Source organism: Lipophrys pholis (assembly GCF_963383615.2).
Source record: "Lipophrys pholis genome assembly, chromosome: 10".
NCBI classification, from domain to species: domain Eukaryota; kingdom Metazoa; phylum Chordata; class Actinopteri; order Blenniiformes; family Blenniidae; genus Lipophrys; species Lipophrys pholis.
Genome location: NC_137640.1, coordinates 26,317,225 through 26,336,851, shown reverse-complemented (window position 1 = coordinate 26,336,851; position 19,627 = coordinate 26,317,225). Strand labels below are relative to the sequence as shown.

Here is a 19,627-nt window from a genome sequence, read left to right as displayed (position 1 = left end):
TTTATTGTAGTCCCGCAAGTCTCCCGCAAGTCTCTTGTCTCTCAGAAACGTGCCAGTTACCATGGCGGCGGCCACGCTTTCCTTGCATCAGTGAAGAAGGGGGCTCGGCCAGCAGACGTTATTTAGCGTTTAAGCAGACCGCCAAAAGAGGACTTGTGACATTGGGGTGAAAACCGCTCCTCTAAACAAAAAGACAGCAGTTTGTCCACCACTTCAACTCAAAAACAGCAATACCACCCAACATTAGTAAAAATAATATGAGAATCCATTGTGGCTTTCAGGTGTCCAGTACAGCCCCGGTTCTATGATATTGACAATTCTTCATAGTTATAGATGATCGCCTGCTACGGGCAACAACATTCTTTTATTTTGCATTCTTTTTCTGAAGTCTGACTTTTCGATAGTCTTGCTTTATAACTAAATAATAATTTCTTGTTACTCACCTGAGTTTCCTCTTCCTTAACAAGTGATGTTGCATGACCAGACTCAGTACAAAGGCAACATCCATACCTCTTTCTCCAGTTGAAGGTCATGGTGCAGAGAACATGCATACTCCAAACCGAAATCTCTGACTTTCACGCTATGAGGCAAGACTTTAAACCACGACGACGTACATTACACGTTTTTCAACAAACCTTATTTGGGGAAAAAAATTTCTGTTCGCTCCGAAATACAAGGTCGCTCTATGGCCGGGGTGTCAAACATAAGGCTCAGGGACCAAAATTGTCCAATATTTTATTTTTTTAACCCAATTTCTTAAGAGTCGAGGTTCGCGACCCGACCGAGCTGAGATATCAGTGATGCGGCTTTGGTTGATATCAACCCTGTTCCTATCAAACTAGCCTGAAAGCCGGACGGTCAGGCTCCGTTTGTAAAAACAAGCATAATAAAACAGCTATAAGAGACATTTTGGAGGGAATTTCTCTGTATTTTGCACGAGGAGGGTTCATCAAAATTGGGTTTATTTTGAGATTGTACTCGTTTTCTGTAGTAATTGTTTGGTTTTTTTTGACAATAGAGACATTCTCATCTTGCATACTCTGCACCATAACAAAATGTGAATGTTATTATACCACTATTTTACCAGTCCAGCCCACCCAAGAGGAAATTCGGCTGTGTGTGGCCCCTGAACTAAAATGTGTTTGACACCCCCTGCACTATGGCCTTTTAAACATTTGTCCCGAGCTATCCATCGACTGCAACATTTCTGGATTTCTGAGTAGCAAGTGGTAAAATCATCGTCATTTGAGCTTCACGCCACATTAACATGCAGCAGAGCCCAGATATGAACCATTCCCATCAGTCAGAGGATTAGAGGCATGAGAAGCTTTAAGAAGCGTCTCTTTGTCGACGGAGAGTTTAGCCTCACATCCATATAAGTTTTATTCCATAAAGCATAGGATCAGAGGTTTGCTGCGGCGGGTAGTTTGATGCTTGTACTGATTCTGTTACACTGACATAAACCTGAATGTCACATTACTCATTGACGGTAGCTTAGATCAGCTCATGTAATTTAAAAAAAAAGGGCTAATTTGAGAGAAATGGAAAGCAAATCCAGATGAAACAGAGATGGAACTATTTTAAAAGGACAAATCAAGCTGTGAAATGTTGCTGCAGTAGATCTCAGCCTTACATAAGAACAAGTGTTTTCTCTGTCGTGATGCGGGGATACTTCAAATGCATGAACCAACCATGCACATAGTAATGCTGAAATGAAACTAGCTATGCTATTGCTAGAGTGAGAGCATTAGTATTAAAGCTAAGGCGGTGAAACCGTGAAAACTGAAGACTATGAGAATCTGAGCAGAAAGCAACAGGTTTTTACTTTCAGTTTTCTCTCTGGAGGCACAGATAGAGTTTGTGTTTCTAATGGGAGGTTTTCTAGTAGGTTTTGAGTTTTCATCCAAAACTGCTTTAAATGTTAAAAGTAAAACCCAGAATACATTTCAATGTTATGCTTTGTCATGCAACATACTTCTTATTCCTATTCTGTGTAAGATATTCATTGTTTTTGGTTCAGGTCTGTGGTTTCCGTCACACATCTGTATACACTTTGTCAACAACACACTTTACCTTCGTGTTTTTGCTGACTAACCATTTTGTGTGATTCGTCTTCATGAATCTTTCTTTTTTTTTTTAAACGCTTTAGCGCAGGGGTGTCAAGCATCAGGCTCCGTAGGCCAAAGCCCACAAGAGGCTCCAATCCGGCCCGACAAACCAAGCAAAGAGTAAAAATGTCAAAGAAAATGGATTTTTAATTTTTTTTTTTAAAGAAATTAATTTCTTAAGAGTAGTGGACACAACACTGAGATTCCGTTGACGCTGCCATGAGAGCAAGCAGTGGTATTAAAATAACCTCAAACCTCAAAGCCATGTTGTCGGGGAGAGTTTGTAAAAACATGCAAAATGCAACAACTGTAAGAGACATTTTTGAGGACAATTCACTGTATTTTGCAGCAGAAGGTATGTTTGAAGTTGGTTGACATAAAAAAAAAGGGGGTTTTGCAAAAATATAGACATTTTCATAGAAAAAGGTCAAAGTTTGAATTGAAAGGTTATCGTGGCACTGTTTTACTGGTCCTCAAGATGAAATTGGACTGAAAGTGTATGAAGCACAATGTGTTTGACACCCCTGCTTTAGAGGCTCGTTTTGTTTTGGTAACAGCTCACACTTCCATTCTTCAGAAGTTTAATTAGGATAAGTTCCCTCTGTTAGACTTTCCCGAGGCTCGTCTGCTTTAACCAAGGCTGCAGGGCCGCCAGACCACTAGACCACTAGACCACTAAACCACTAAACCACTGTTTCGCTCTCACCCGTCACCTTTGATTCTTCACTTGAACCTGCTCTTGCTTTCTGCATTATATCGATCGTCGTCCATGTGGTTTGTGTCTGGTGACGATCAAATGTTTATTGTCAAAGAAATAATGATAAAATAACCAACTATCATTGAGTTTGTCTGTTTTGATCCCGGCAGATTGCCACTGCCACTAATATGTGTATTTAATGGTATCTATAAATAGTATGAGTTAAATGCAAGTAAATCTTTTCTCCAAAGGAAACAAGCCCGTATCCAATCTGACACCTGATTCCTGATAAGGTATATCAGGAATTCATGCGATTCTCAATCAAGCAAAAATTGCCCTTTTTCAGGCAACTTTCGTGAAAAATTGCATCTTTCTCATCTTGAAAGCTCGACTGTAATGTAATCTCTGCTGCAACGCTTCACGCCACTTGAAAAACAGCTTAACCCAACAAAACCGGTTGCAGGTGAAAGAAACTTTAAAGGGAATATTGCAAATAAAGGATGTTTATACAGGATTAAATTCCTGGAAGTCGGCTGTTGACCGAGGTCTGTTTGTACTGTAGAGACAACAATGGGCGTGACGGGTTGTTGAAACGTTTATTCATATTTACAGCTGAGGGTGGCTCACAAAGGAATATTTCTTTTGCTGGTCGCCTCGTGCTTTGTGCCACATAAACGATGAATTATTCACAGAATAAATTCTACTAATGAGCTGAAATGCTATCAAAGTGCACCGAGTCAGTGTCAGACAAAAGAGGCTGCCGGTTGCGTCACTGCCACCACCGTAGAGCAAGACAACACACAAAACCCCCAAAGAGGAGGAGAGAGACTGAGAAAATGTAGAATTTAAAAAGAAAAAAGGGACTGTACACTGTAAGTATTGTTTTTGTACTTAGTTGTACTTAGAAAGCGTGTAATATGGCTTCTTTAACAAGTTGGTCACCTGTACAGGAGCATCGGTGACACGTTCACTCTGCTGCGGGTGAGAATCTCTCAAGAATTACTGAGAAAACTGAAAACGTGCACGAGTGGTCGTTTGACTTCAGGGAACTGTGTCTGTCACACAGTGACGACTAAAATGTTTTGCGATCTGATTTCCACCGATTCCACTGCTGTCTTGGTGGGATTACCCTCGAAAGAGGAAAACACTCATGAGCCAGGTTTAGGTCTGAGACGAACTGCTGCAAAACCATCAAAACTCCAAAATCGGCAAATAAAAGTTGCGTGTTTGTTTCCCTCATTTTGTCTGATTTGATATCAGAAATACGGTGACGTTACTGCACTTAGGTGACGAGTTTGTTAAGGATCAGAGGAACTGTGATTGATATTGATGGTGGTTGGCATTCAACAGAAGAAGAAAGGGGATAATGGAACCTCCTGCAAACATCAGGCTTTTGACGTTTGATGCGTATCTGCAACTAATGTGGTTTTGTAAAAGAAGATTAAACGACAAAGACCTTTTAACCTAAACTTCTATACGTATTGTGTTGCATTTTTGAGAGGCTTTTAAAAATAATAACAATAAAGTGGGGGCATAGACAGGGGACACAGGGCTACGGCGTGGTTTATTTTTAGTCTGAATTTAGCTTTTTAATTCTGGTGACTCAGATTTGAGTTTTTCAAATGTGCAGTCCCTCAGATTTCATTACAAGGACTGAAGCGTGGCTACTACAGCCAATAATATCCCTCTGTGTGCCTGTTCAGAGTGTATGGCTTTGCTCATACAAAGCCATACAAGCATTATTAGAAATTTCTAAACCAATCACCATTTTCCAACTACAATCTAAAAAAAACAACAGCAAATTTCACTTGTCATGGTGCACTATTTTCTTGTTGACGTCGGTCTAATCAATAATGATTACTGCGATATCTGATTAATTTTGGACAATGGCACAAATTGTTACAGCAGTGATTTATTGAGTAATGAAAGTACTTACCACAGGTCCTGTGACACTTTTCCAACTGAAGTTGTTCTTCTTACAGCAAATATGAAAGTACGCAAAGTGTCTACAATTTCTCTGAATTCTCATCCACTATTTAAGCGTGTACAGTCCCTTAGTCCGTTCTCATTTTCTTTGAAAATGTTGTTTATTATTGTTTTTATCGTGCACTACTTTGTTAATCTTTATATATACTAGTGACTATGACTAGAGAATTTTTTGTGAGAAACATCCTCTTCAAGGAAGGATGCCTGAATCAGGAATGTTCTTAGTTCTTAATGTAAAGTTAAAAAAAAAAAAAAAGTAGTTCCCATTAGTTACCACAAGATGGAGCCATATCGCTGCCAAAAAGGCGGCATCACTTGTGAAACAGTAAAAAAACCTATTTACAAAGGGGGATTTTATACATTCATATAAACAGTGTGCCACTATATAACGGTGACCAATAAATATAAGCCAAAGCAGCAAGCAGAGGTCTTTTTCTGTGAAATACAAAGGTTAGTGAAGGCTCAGTGCAAATGAGTGTAAACATAATCCAGAGCAGTCGATGCTTTGGTGGAGGTGGAGGTGGAGGTGGAGGTGGTGGTGGTGGCGGCGGTGGTGGTGTACAGCGCTGGTCAGTCCGCTCAGAATTCAGTCTGCGTGAGTTTTACTTCTCCCTGAGGAGGTAGAGCACGATGGCCTTCACGTAGTGTCCGAAAGTACAGGCAGCAGACACGAGCCAGTGAGAGCGGAAACTGGGGTCAGTGTTCACCACGCACTTCGTTACGTCCACCTGCGAGGAGACACAAGAGAAAACGTGAAGTCACGTTCGTTCCTGTGGAAAACGACGAGGCTGTGCACCCGGAAAAATGTTCAAAATTGTAATTAAAATCAACTCGAATCACAGAGAATCTCATTTCTTCTTTGCAACACAACAGCAAGTCCTTGAGCTTTTAGTCTATTAAATATGTGCAAATGCATAGGATAAATGTGCATTTAGTGGCTTGTACATTTGCAGCATTTACTTGCTCAATTGAAATAGAATTTAAACATTTTAAAAGGTCATTTCTCACTATGCAGTGTTTGTCTCCTCAGATACATCTGGCCAGTTCATTTCACTTCCACATGCCCTCAAAGTATGTGTGCTTGTGTTCTGGCATGCAGTAACTGTACTGTTGCATGCATAATGTCAACGAGGAAAATAAAAGAATGAGTTCATGAAAGTTGGCTTCAGCAAAGCTGTTCGAATAGAGAAGAGAGGCCTTGTTGTGTTTTATGAGGCCGAGTGCAGAGCAATGAAAGTTGAACTGATGGCAGTTTTTTTTTTTTTCCCATGTAGACATTCATAATGCAATCGGTTAAAACTGTTCACTGCACAATCCCCTAACTTCACTCATTAGTTGTAATAAAGAGATTTCAGCTATATAATGTCCCAAACTGTTCCGTGTGCATTATACATTTATTTATTTACGGCAAAAAATAACCTTCAAACCAATAATCACAAACATTAGGATGAAATATGGTCACTGTTATGATCTCATTTCTATATTATATTGTATTATATCCATCCATCCATCCATCCATCCATCCATCCATCCATCCATCCATCCATCCATCCATCCGTCCATCCATAACAAATTTTGTTAATGTACATTAAAATATCCTCCTTTGAACATTCCAGCAATTTATCAGCTATTCTCATTGGACACTTGAGCTTCCCCTCGCCAGCAGGAAACGACATTGATGGATCTTATATGCAGACTGTCTATCCTATTAGTGGATGTACAGTGTAGTTGATTATTTTGGTCGGTGGAGCACTGCTCATCAGATTATGGCATCTATGAGCTTATTCGGGATCCGGCATCGTCTCCACGGGGTAAAGCAGACAAATATTTCTGCATGGTTGTGCTGTGCTATTTGGAGTTGTGTTTGCACTGTGTTGGTGCCTGATGGATGAACTGCTGCTCCAGTGGTATTTCTGATGACCGCACGGACTCCATGTTTTCTGGGGGGAAGGGAGGCTGGATTCATTTTCAAGACAAAAGCCACTCAGTTGCTTTGTGCAAGTAGCAAATAATTCTGGTTATAAATTCAGCATGTGTTCTTGATTCTCTACTTACACGAGTCTGCAGCCATAAGACATACAACCAGCCCACAAGAATGTCACTCCAAAGCCAAAGCCCACACTGGATTGTCAGCCATGCTTACTCTACTTACCACTCCACTTATATAACCACCTTCATGGACATTGAAATTCCACAGACAGGACAGTTTAGTGTCAGTCCCGACATTGGACACTATTCATCTCCCCCTGCTTCTTCCAATCACAGAATGTTCTGTAGTTCTCCGAGACGCCGACATTTCATGCCTCAGAGCAGACACAGTACGTCTCAGTTTGGGCTGGAGCTGTGCAACAATGGTGGCTCATTTGTGCTTGTGAGGTCAGTCATGCAATGCATTGCTGCTAATTTCTGTCACACTCCACTTGTCTTCAAAGCAGAAACACAGCTCGGGTGCTGTGTTTCTGCGGACGCTCCATTGGTTCGCTCGCTGTGCTGTTTCCAGCAGAGCACAACGCAGACTGAGGCACGTAGTCAGCCTTTTTTTCTGCCTCCGACCAGAGATTCACCTTATTGTTGCTGCAGGACTCCAGCATACAAGCGTTTGCCACTGCCAGGATTCAGCAGAGACTCACACACTGTTCTGTTTATCCAGCTGCTGCTACCTTTGCAGAAAAGGATGACGGCAAGTTGATCCCACGCACTGGCGTTACACACCTTGGCCTGTAAGTTTAAGTGTGAGCATGCCAAAGAAGCAACGACCATTGGAATTTGATGATTATTAAAAATAATAACTCCTTCGTTGACCATGCACTGATACCCATTGGTATCAGAAACTTCATCAAAGTCAAACAAAACATTGGCCCCTGAAAACTCTCCTGAGATCTGAGGAAGACAAGATCAACAGCATAATCAGACACTATACAAGCCATGTGTCTCAGTGGGTCACTTTCCATCATTTGTTTACCATGATTGGAGTTGGTGAATGTTATCCAGAGCACAGGTTACTCCATTATTACCAGAAGTGGGGTGGGGGGCGCCATCTACTGGTTACAGTCTTCATGACAGGAGCATAGAAGGTAGTTTGGTAAGAGCTTATCAAAGGTTTCACTCAACATCGAAGCAGCTGAACCGCAGGGTTGTGCAGCTGTAACCATGGACCTCAGGAGACCACTGTCATATCACAGTGGCAGACAGCACATAGTATGTTCCTTAATTCAACCTTAACTATGCAGTTCAGATGATTTGTCCAAATCATATTCATGTTACAACCATTCTTGCTTTAATATCACAGCTACAGTTACAAATTGAAGCATTTGTTTCTTTACTAAAGATGGGCAGCATCTATTATCAAAAAGGCCACAAAAATCTGACATTATACCAGTGGAGGTAGTAGTTCAACCGCAACTGAATAACTATCCGTTTATAATGTGTTCATTAACCAGAAAAACATCTGAGGCCTCTTCTTGCCATGTCTGTTCTACACACAGAAACACCCTGCTGAGTGGAAGCTGCCAGTCCATCACAGGGCAAACAAAGACAGATACAACATTCAAGCTCACTGGCACTCACACCTTGGGTCAATATATTAACACCAGCTAACCAGCATGACTGTGGAATGTGTCAGAAGGCCAGCGTTGGTGTGCGGCTCGTGGAGAATATAAAAACTCTCCATCGCGGCCGGAAGGGTCAAACCAGGACTGTACCAGCCCAGAAGCACACGGTGCCAACATGCTACCCGAAGCCTTAAACAGTGCTCTTACACATCTGATTCTAATGAGTGACTCATCTTCAGATGTCGGCAGCATTAGAAGCAGGTATGTTGGAAAAACATCTCAAACATGCAGCGTCTCAGTGAGTCGTGTCGAGGTGTGAGATCAGTCTTTGAAGTGGTTTTCTAAGTGCCTGGAAGGAGGCACGAGCAGCCGAAAGTGTCACATTAATGAAAAAAAACAACCCATAAATTATATATTCTGTATCGTAGTTAGTTAATAGGTTTAATGAGTAAGTTTGTTGACATTAGCCAACTGGTATGACACAAAATATGAGATATGGACTGTATTATATGGTGGACAAAGGAGGAGACAGACGTCACTGTGCAAGTATGAAATAAAAAACATTTTTTAAACTACATTAGAGTGAAGATCAACTGTATTTTATCTGTGTGCATGAAAACACAGTTGAGGCCCCATTTCCACAAGGTGAAAACACAAAGGTTTTATTGCATTTTGTGCTTGGAGAAGCTGAAAACGCAACTTTCTGATAGTTTCTCTGCTCATGTGCGAGTAGATGGACAATAACGACAATGTTTGCCTTGAATATTTTTCTTGACTTGGGTTACAGCTTGTCAGTGAGGGGTGATGGTGGTCCCAAAGCCAAAACATTTGAGCATCAACTGCTGCAACTTGTTTTCTAATAAACCCCCAAAATGTGCTTCAAATGATTTTTTTCTAAATTTGCATTAATACCAACGCTAAAAAATATTTTTCTTTACAGCATAACACACCCAAACGGATGGATACTTCAGCTGCTCGAATGTGGTGAAACTAAACGTAACTCAATAACGAATGACTAGATTATTTTGTATTCAGGCAGACAAAAAGAAAATAGCCTGACTAAACTACTACAGTAACTGATGCTGCAAAAGTACTCCTAAAGACTGTTCAATGCATATGGAGGAATCTCCTACGCTGAATAATCTTCTAAATCAAGGTCGTATGGCTCTAAAACCATCCGAGCTGACGATGGGTGAAAGCAGACCACCAGACATTCACTAATTAATCTCATATCACATGATAAATGGATTACACTTACGTTTATACAGTAGCGCTTTACACTGTTAATCACATTCACCCATTCACACGCCAATGGAAGCGGCTGCCATGCAAGGCACTCAGTCCGTCCACTGGGACAAGGACACATTGACATGTGGACAGGTGGAGATGGGAATCAAACCAGCAACATTCCAATTGGTAGACGATCACTGTACCAACAGAGCCAATCGCCACACCCCCATGTTTTCTTAAACCAGAGGACAAGCAGAGCAGCCACTGAGTATATATACAACAGAAGATGTGCTTATTTGTTTTTGGTCTACAGATTCCTGACAGGAGTGTCCTCTCTGCGTGTTGCTCGACTACTGTGATATAATGTGGTCTGCATTCCTGCAACCATCATAATCATCCTAATTATATATATTTTTTTTATAATAAAAAATGCTTCTGTTGATAGCAGAGCCTCAATGATTCTAGTTTGTTCCACAATTCTATGAGTTTATCACGCAGCTATGTAAAAGATTGAATAATCACTTTCTGATAAAGGTCATAGGTTGTAAATCATCTCAGCCTCTGATTAACAGAAAATTGTTGACAGTTTGCATTGGCCGAATTAAGTCAAGTCAAATTAACCTCATAAAACTTACTTTTTCTTTTTAACTCCAAATGCTCAGACAGCAGCAGACATGTGTAAGATGCACAGGTACAGGCTGATGATGATAGTGACGAGACACTTCTCATCCAGTGAGACAGTCATGAAGCTGTTTCTCAGTGCAGATAATCGTTCAGAAAATGCTAATGCTAATGCTAAAGTTGCTCTCCACCAGACACCAAACGTGTGATTAACAAACCCACTTTAACTTAAGGAATTATTACTTAACTAATTTCAGAGAAATTAGCAATTTGTAACTCTCCCTCCCAAAAGTTGTGGCATTACTGTCGTCAATACTTTACTACCGACAGCGATGAAGCCAACAACAGAGTTAAAATACAGTGAAAAATGCAACCTCACACCCTTTTCACACTCGTTCCTATTTACAATGAATACCAGACTCAACTTAGAAACCGTTGTCTTTCACCGTGACTGAATTAACCTGCATCATCATCGTTCCCTCCCATATCATATTCAGTGTTTTAGTCACAGGTCTGACGACATTACATGTAATTAACGCCTCCACCCCTTTTGCATGAATGACCCAGCAAGCCCGGAGCAGAACGTCTGCTGAGACAGCTGGTAACAATCTTCATGACAGCAAGTACCGCCCATTGCCCACTTTAGCTTTTGTTACTTCCCAGAAAGAAAGCCCCGATATGCAGAACACCCCTCAGGATAACAGGATTTATTGATCCACTGTTATTGTTGTGATCTGAGATGGGTATTATTCTCAAGAAAGCCTGGCGGCGGTGGAAATATGGCCACTGGTATTTTTTAGCTGTATTGCCTATGAGACGCCTCCCAGTAGAAAAATGTTCTTGTGTAGATGAAGTGAAAGCTTTGCTGGCTGAAACATGGAGGAAACATTAACCAGAACTGTTAGAGGAGCGAAGTGATTCATGCCCAGATGTTGCCAAGCAGCTCTGCGGGCTGAAGCAGTCGCTTGGAAGCTCAGATTTAAGATCCGAGCTCAACAGTCTGAGCTCTGCTGCGGAGAGCAGTGTGAGCCTGAGCATGCAAATTGTGGTGCCGCCGTAGTAACGTGTGAAAACAAGTCCTTATGTTGCATGTTGACCCTGCTTTTATAGCCTGGAACAAGGTGTTTGTGCGTGCACGCATCAGTGTGGGAACGTGGAGTGCAGACTTTCACACATTGTTTTAAATACAACCATAAATCTTTTCCGCACATACACTAAACTATATGAATTCATGGGGAAAGGATTGTTTTTTCCTTCTGCACACATTCACAGAAGTTGGTATCCAACCTGTTATCGCACAAACTGAAATCCTCACTGTCTCTTACACATCAGCTGCCCCTTTCCCTTCACTGCCCCGTGAGGAAAAGGCTTCATCGCTGCAGGATTCAAACACAATGACCCCGTCCCACAGACGACACGCGACGAGGCAAAGAAAGGCTTCCTCTTACCCAACCTCCTCTCCTTTTCAACCAGGATGCCAGACTCTTGCGGACGAACTCCCCCATGCAGTCGACGATGGTGTGGACCATGGCTGGATGGCCATGACGCACACAGTCCACTGCCAAGGCTCCCGCCACAGCGTACAGGGAAACCACCTTTCCCCACGTCACACCTGAAGAGAGGCACACAGGTAGTTTAGCTCTTAGAGCAGCGGAATCAAACATGTGGGGCAACACTGATTGCTCGAGGGTCAAATCTGGCCTAAAAAACAGACAGGGTGTCTTTCGTCCTCATTTTGGCCCCTTTGGAAGGAAACTTTTCACATGACAGCACCTAGTCTGTTAAAAAAAAAAAGTGTCACGTTTACACTGTAGCAGACACACTGACAATGATGTAGTTAGTAAGCCGGGGCACCAGAGGGCGCTGTTCTTTGTTTTTGTAATGATACCACACAGATGTGTGTGCATTGAACAATATACTATAAACATGAACAAAAGTGAAAGAACTCGTATGGACTGATGACGAATCGGATGCTATCAGGGGTGAGTCTCAACTATTACGTAAACTACTGATATGGACGGTAAAACTAGAATATGGGCGGTGAGTCAAACCACTACGGTTGCCATGTTTGTTTGCAGGCGCATGAACAGAAGGAGTGGATCTGCACACTGGTGTCGCGTAAACGGACCCCCCGAAAAGTGAAGAAAGTTTTGCGGATACACTCGTATTCGTTGTCGTGTAAACGGGGCCTAGATAAAAACGCTCATTGCTTTAACGTACTCGAGGAGGGGGTTTAAATGACAACAAGTTAGATAAAGTGGTAACAATGGAGTCGATTAACTGTCAATGTTTTCAGAATGTTCTCATCAGGAGCGATGCTTCTCTGTCTGCTGAGGTGAGGGATTGTAATACGTCTCACAGCACTGCGCATGTATAAAAAGACGTGTGGCGTTGGCCTTGATTACACGTTCATGTATATTCTGACAAGGTGTTGACTAACTTGAGTCATTTATATTGGTGTGATTGTTACTCCTTTGGTCGTTATGGTTGTTATTATTATGGTATATCTTTAAAACCCAAACTCCATCGAGAGAAAACTCGACCCTTTATGAGTTTCACATTAATGTCTTCGAGCAACACAAGCTGTTAACTCAAATATCTAGTGGGATGAGAGGACATCATTACATGTATATCTGAGCATGGCATACGGCTATTCTTTTAAATTACTGAGGAGGATTTGAGAAGCAACTGTCTTTGCGAGGAGCCCTGTTTAAAGATGGCTGCACTCTTCTTCTTTTGGGTTTGTCGGCAGTTTGCATCCATAAAGTTGCATTACCGCCATCTGCTGGTTCTATCTACATTGTTTCCCACCGCTCTCGCCGTCCCTGATGACTGTTTCCCTCTCTCTCTTATCAACAGCTCTTTCATCCCTGATAACAGTTTTCCCTTCTTCTTCTCTTGGGTTCAACGGCAGTTGACATCCATGAAGTTGCACTACCGCCACCTGCTGGTTCCAGCTCGTCCATACCACTCCTTTTAAGATGGCCTGCCTGTTCCTCCAAGAAAAAGTCCCAGACACAAGTCCCAGAACGGCGGGCAGACAGTTTGGCTCCCTGGATTATTTATCAGGCAGCAGACAATTTTCCCAAGTACGTCTGTTGAGTGAAAACCTCTTGCTGCTCCACCATTTACAGTCAAAACTCCAGACGCATTTCTGTGATGTTTAGATGTGACCTCGTACAGACTGAGCCTCGGATCCATCTGTCTTCTGTTACTGTCGCCTGATTCATTCCTGGAGCCCCATAAACAGACAGTTTGTTCATTTCTAGGATCGTAAAATGCATCATTGGCTGTTTTCACTTGGTGAAATAGCAAGAGAAATAGTAGCACTTTAACCTTTAAAACTAAAGTTAGAAAACTGGGTTACAGTCTAGAGCATTCTGCTCATACTGGAGCCCTGAACTGTCATAATGAAGGTGCAACGACACAAAGCATAAATGTCTGAATGAATCCAGGAATAATATTTCGCTGCTGGAACAACTTCAAAATGGTTTGAGATTTAAGAGCGCAGGATTTATGACGGTACTATAACTTCAAGTATCTCAAAAAGGCCACCAAAAGTAAATAAATGAAAGATAATAAAACCTTCTGTCGAGAGTCACTTGAAGGACAAACGTAAAATCTAAAATATCTTTCTTTCACAGAAATTGGCTTAAATTACATTTCCACTCCCAAAGCAGTTAGTTTATTGTGGTTGAAGATCATACTAATGTTTCACAGTTCAACATCTTAGCTGGGATTCAGACATTAAATCATTTTTCTCAGGAAATATTTTAAATGCATGTCTTGGAATTTGACACAGGAAGTCATTATTGGAACAATACTAATGCTAACTCCACCAGGGAATGCCCAATGAGACAACATCTTACCTGCACATTATTGTTCTTACATTGAAAAAGTTATTTCATTGTTTGACAAATTAGAAATGTAGTAAAGGATCATACTATAATAGGTAAAGTACTGGCTTTTTCCAATTATATTGGATGGAATATTGTTCAAGAAGAGAACAGTATAAATCAAAGACCGGCATCTTAAAGGTTATTTATATTTTTATGACACACTATTGAACACAAAAATAACACAAAAATTATTTCAGACATCTATCATTATTTGAGTCGCAGGTTTAGTCGTTTCCAATAAAGATTTATAAAAACAAAGTACCAAGTTACAAGGACATGAACTACAGGGGGTGATGGACCAGCTATCAATGGTTTCTCAAACATACAAGCTTCTCAGAGTTTTAGGCATCGTAACCATAAGAATATCTGTGTACGGGACATATCCAGAAGTGTCCTCCTGCCTCTTTAAGTATACTGGGGCTTGTTCACTCTCGTGCTGAGGATAATCATGTGTCCATCTGAACCAACCCCAAAACTCTTCCTGTTATAAGACACTGAAGCTGGCTCCTCATGCTGATGTTACCAGGGCCCAAGAGGGTTATGTAATATTGGCATCCTGTTTTGTTTTGTTTGTTTGTTTGTTTGTTGTATGTGTGTTTTATTCCAGGACTACAAACACGAACCCTCCACATACCACCTTCACCAGATAAACGCTCACACCCCAGCCAGGCTGCGTGAGTTGTGTCTAACTTAACTTAATATGCTGATAAACCTCTTCACCTGAGTGTCTCCATAGGATCCTGAGTTTTATGGGATCTTGTCAAACAGGTTCGAGAAGCAGCTCTGCAGTGTCTTTCCTCATATCGCTGCATTGTAAATCTTACGTCTTTCATTGTAAACTTTTAATTTGATACAAGGGCTTTTAAAGTAAGAACAGATAAAAGTACTCCAGGATATGTACAGGATGTTTGTCAGAGTTTTTCTTTACTCAGAGTACCTTGTTGAAAGCTAAAAAAAATATATATATATACATATATATATATATGTATATATATTAAGACTGAGCAGAATTCGTAAAACTGCAGAAAAATCTCCAAAACCATGAGCCGAAAGACACGGAAATACTTTGTCGAACTGAAAGTTGGGATAAAATTCCCAGTGGGTTCATCGTGACGTTCGCGTTTCAAACATGGTGGTTTTGAAATGAAATGAACTGGGCTCATCTCTTCCTCTGGAGACACAAACGATATTACAGCTGCAGTTTATCTCTGCTCTGTGAACAGCAACTCAACTAGTTTGTGGTCATAATCTAAAGCTACTCAGGGCTTCCTCTTCTCATCCACACTGTCAGCTTCACTGTATATTTACACAGAAATGACAGTAATACTTTCCTTTTTTTTTTTGTCTTTCGAACAAAAAATGCAATTCACAGCATGGGTTTTTACAACCAATACACCAAGCCTTAAAAGAAGATGGGAATGATTTTTGTTGTTTTCAAAATGAACTCCCTATTACGCGGGGACCACACCAACCCGATTTCCTCCGGTTTGTTGCCGACTCCTGACAATGTTTGCTGCAGATTGCCTCGCTACATTCCCCGAGGGGTAATCCAGCAGAAACTCATGGCGGAGCTCCCTGGGTGGGGTCCAAACTGTCTGAAACAATCAGCCGCTCTCTGGCAACATGTTCACCTAATATGGGCCGAATGTTTGCCCTGCGGTTCCTTTCCTGTCCGAGGATAATGACACCGCCAAAATGTTTCTCACTCATGGAGACTCCTGCAGTCTGGCCTCATAAGAGATGTTTACGCGGAAACACAGAGCAGGTTTTAAAAGGGAGAAGTTGTGGATCGCTTTTTGCCAATTCAAATGCACGAGCAAGGAGAAGTGAAGTTTGTTCTCCAAACGTTGGATGATATTTAATTTAGTGATCTCTGCCTCCCAGTGATGGAGGGACTTCCTGAAATGGACAAACGTCTTCAATGCTGTCAGAGTGCAGGCGTCACCCGACAGGAAAGGGTTTTTCACAGAACTAGATTTGGACCTACCTGTGGAGAAAATATCCGCCGCCACAGCCAGAAAAGCATCCGACACAATGCTTTCTGACGCCACTGTGATGTTCAGCTGTCGCGCAACGTTACGATACACATTAGGACGAAGGTACTCCAACTCATCACCTGAAGACAGAACAAACTTATTTTTCAAACGAAAGCTGAAAACGCAGGACGGGAACAAAACCGAGGAGCATTTTAAATCTAGTAAATATACAACAGAATAAAAAGAGAATTATTTTTCACTTTGAGAATCAAATTACATTCACACATTGCAGCCAAAAGCAACTCTTGACCTCGTCTACACTATTAGTAAAATAAGAAATATGCATTTACGCCGCTGCGCTGCATGTCTGCGAACATTTCCAAGGTCATCGTATCTCCACTTCTATGTCATAACGTGAACTGGACTTGCCCGCTGACGTGTCACCTCTTATCTGAAAGGCTTCATCAGTTCAGTCTGATCTGGTGATTCTATGTTTATGTTGGTAGGATCATTCATTTCTGGAGTAAAAAGTTTAAACCAGGTGAGAGTTGAGGTGAGAATACCAAAGTAAACCAAACAAGTTGCAGCATGATCTTAAAGTTAGTCATGAATATGCTGTATGTACTTTCATTGTAGCTGCAAAGTGAGTTCTGGAGTCAATTTTGTGACATCGGTGACGTTTGTAAAGCTGTATTTGAACTCTGAGTTTTATTTCAAGCATGTGCGGCAAAACACGCCGCCACAGTCTCTTTGCCAACAACTGACAGAGGATATGGGGATTCTATTTAGTTTCTATTGTTCAGAGTGGTTAACAATACAAGGTTCTATGGTGTGAAGAACTTAAGAGAGAAATCTGATTCAATAATTGAGTTTTTATCAAAGAGTTTTGCTGGATAACTGCATATCTAAAAGGACTTAAAGAACAAGTTATTCTTCTAGTGTTATTTTTCTCAAAAAAAAATTTTTTTTTGAAAAATAAAGATGAGTTCTTCGCTCTTTTTTTTTTTTTTGTGTTACGTCCAGTAAACTGGACGACTACCAGGATAATTACAACAAATGTCACTTCGCTCTTTGTAACAATGAAATCTAAATGAATCTAATTGTTAGGCTCGACCTTTTAAACTTTTTTCTGCGATTCCAGTCACTGTAGGGTGCTTCTACAGAGATCGTAATTACATGACTGGCAATGACACATTTCTGGATTATCACATGGCACCGTGCCCGGAGTCTCCACCTCAAACAACCATCAGAGCTCACAAACCTGATTTGACCTGAAAAATCAATGAATGTAGGATCAATTATATTTTCTTAATTGTGGGGCACAACAGCCCATGAATACATTCACATTGTCTCGAAGGAATTTTAATTAAGACCAATGTCTATATTCAAAAAAAGCACGACACCTGTTTTATGAAGCAGCACCTGAATCTCTGTCATGTTATTAATGTTATTTACAGACACGCTCAGCTTACTCTGCAACCCCGAAGCCAATCTCAAATTTTTTTTAAATGATTGATTATAAAAAGATAAATAGGTTTTGAGCAATATTAACTAATCAATTGAAATCACTCCAAACACTGTATTACTGGAGTTAAATATATCACATGTATGTGCCTGCTGATTGAAAGGAAACATTCAGTCATTTTCCTCAAATGTGAGGATGAATTTCATTTTTAACAGCTCTCACACTGGTTACGTTTATATCACACATGTTTAATGCTTCATTTGGGATCCTTGTGGAACCACGTGAAGTTTGAAATCGAAGGGATATCTTTTTTGTTTTGATTTTCAACATTACGCATTGGTAAACCTGTGAAACTGTTTGGATTCATCTTTAAAGACTGTAAGTATTTACCAGCCTCGATGGGGATTGATTGGCCCTGTTCATGTTTTGTTTACGACTCAGTGGGGATTAATTGGATGCTTATTTATGTTCTGTTTATACGTCTGTTGATCTTAAAAATGACACACACACACACACACACACACACACACACACACACACACACACACACACACACACACACACACACACACACACACACACACACACACACACACACACACACACGCACACACACTCACCCAGCCACAGGATGACGGATGAGACGTCTCCCAGCGCGCCACCTGACGCGGCCAGGCCGTGCTCGGTTTTGGACCAGCCGATCCCGGCTCGGTTCAGTCTGGAGTGGATGTAGTCCCGGCACAGCGCTTTGGCCTGGGACACCAGCTCCTTGTCGGTGGGCGAGCGGTCAAACACTTCGGCTGCGAACACAGATGAGCGTCGCAACATCTCCATGCCCCGGCTGTCATCCGCTGAGGAGCGCGCGCCGCTCGGCTCTGCCGCGTCTCTCCCCCCTCCGCCCTCACCTGCCTCCCCCCACCTCGGTCTCGTTTCCTCAGGACGATGGGAACACTTGTGAAGATTATCCTGGAGAACAAACACCCGGATTAGATTGTCGGCATCTTTTGACAGCCTGGATAAAACCTCCCGATGCGGACGCGCTGCGCTGAACAAGAGGCGCGCGCAACGGGAAAGTTTGACGAGTTCTTCGTGAATCTGGTGATAAAGTTAGTCCGTTTACCTGAGACGCTACGATGATGACTCAGCCACACTGTCATCCCGCCGCATTGGGACTTGTCACCGAGCTGACAAGTGTCTCTGATCGGTGTTTTTTATGTTGTAAAGCTTTCCTGCCGCTCTGCGTAAAAAAATGCGCTCCGGAGCGGAGAGGCGCTCCTTCTAAGGACACTTATTGTGGAGTCCAGGGGCGGAGATACACCAATCGAAGCACAAGACCCGCCCCCTCTGCCCCCCCCCCCCCCCCCCCCCCCCAACTCTCACACACACACACACACACACACACACACACACACACACACACACACACACACACACACACACACACACACGCACACACACACACACACACACACACACACACACACACACACACACACACAGTGTATAATTAATCTCCTGGCATGCAGACCTGTGTATTTACTTACTCTCACATCAATCCTTCAGCCAGGACTGGTACTTCCGGAATCCTTCATCTTCCTGGCACTGATCTAATCCAGAGTGTCCAAACTACAGACCAATAGCAAAATGTGGCTCTCAAACCTTCTTTTTTTTTTAATGGTTTCTGGCAGTTATAAAGTATTAATTACCTCCATTGAGACACTGAAAGCTGTTCTACCTGTAGTGTCCATGGTTCAGGGGTCACATCCAGCCCCATTGCATTTTACAGATCAGTGCCATGACAACATAACACACATTGTTGGTCACATGTGGATTATTTGGTTTGACTGCAAAAGTATATGAGTTAATTATGAAAAAGTTCACCTCCAATTTTTTTTATGTTTGATGAACATATCAACAGGTTGGAATTAAATTGGAAATTAAGTTCAATTTCAACACCATGCCATGCACCACGATGCCTCCTGGTGTGAATGACCTCATGTCCTCTATTTGAGCCATGTTGCAAGCGTCCAGTATATTTTACCTCCACGGTGTGGTTGAGATGCTGATGATACTTCGCCCGAGTCTCGGTGTTTT

At 41.8% G+C, this 19,627-nt stretch overlaps 1 protein-coding gene across 3 annotated transcripts; it reads right to left on the bottom strand.

Annotated features, from left to right (window-relative positions):
- Nucleotides 1–3,387: 3,387 nt before the first annotated feature.
- On the bottom strand, nt 3,388–18,834 carry boka (BCL2 family apoptosis regulator BOK a). 3 transcript variants are annotated; one of them, XR_013935726.1, is made up of 6 exons: nt 18,654–18,819; nt 18,154–18,499; nt 16,080–16,208; nt 11,642–11,805; nt 5,135–5,519; nt 3,388–3,668 (listed from the first exon to the last, which is right to left on the bottom strand). XR_013935726.1 is itself a non-coding variant. In XM_080473629.1 (5 exons), exons 2-5 carry the CDS (start codon nt 18,365–18,367, stop codon nt 5,394–5,396), a joined length of 633 nt encoding a protein of 210 aa, XP_080329755.1. In that variant the 5' UTR covers nt 18,368–18,499; nt 18,654–18,822; the 3' UTR covers nt 3,388–5,393. The 3 variants fall into 3 exon arrangements, 2 of the variants coding, with proteins under 2 accessions (XP_080329755.1, XP_080329756.1); XM_080473629.1 differs by having other exon boundaries at nt 3,388–5,519; nt 18,654–18,822; XM_080473630.1 differs by lacking the exon at nt 16,080–16,208 and having other exon boundaries at nt 3,388–5,519; nt 18,654–18,834.
- Between the last annotated feature and the right edge of the window lie 793 nt (nt 18,835–19,627).

Coding starts and splice junctions, on each gene's coding strand:
- boka (XM_080473629.1), bottom strand. CDS start 18,367: ATGGAGATGTTGCGACGCTCATCTGTGTTCGCAGCCGAAGTGTTTGAC. Junction 11,806..16,079: donor GGCGGATATTTTCTCCACAG/GTAGGTCCAAAT, acceptor GCCTCTCTTCAG/GTGTGACGTGGGGAAAGGTG. Junction 5,520..11,641: donor TGAAAAGGAGAGGAGGTTGG/GTAAGAGGAAGC, acceptor GTCTCCTCGCAG/GTGGACGTAACGAAGTGCGT.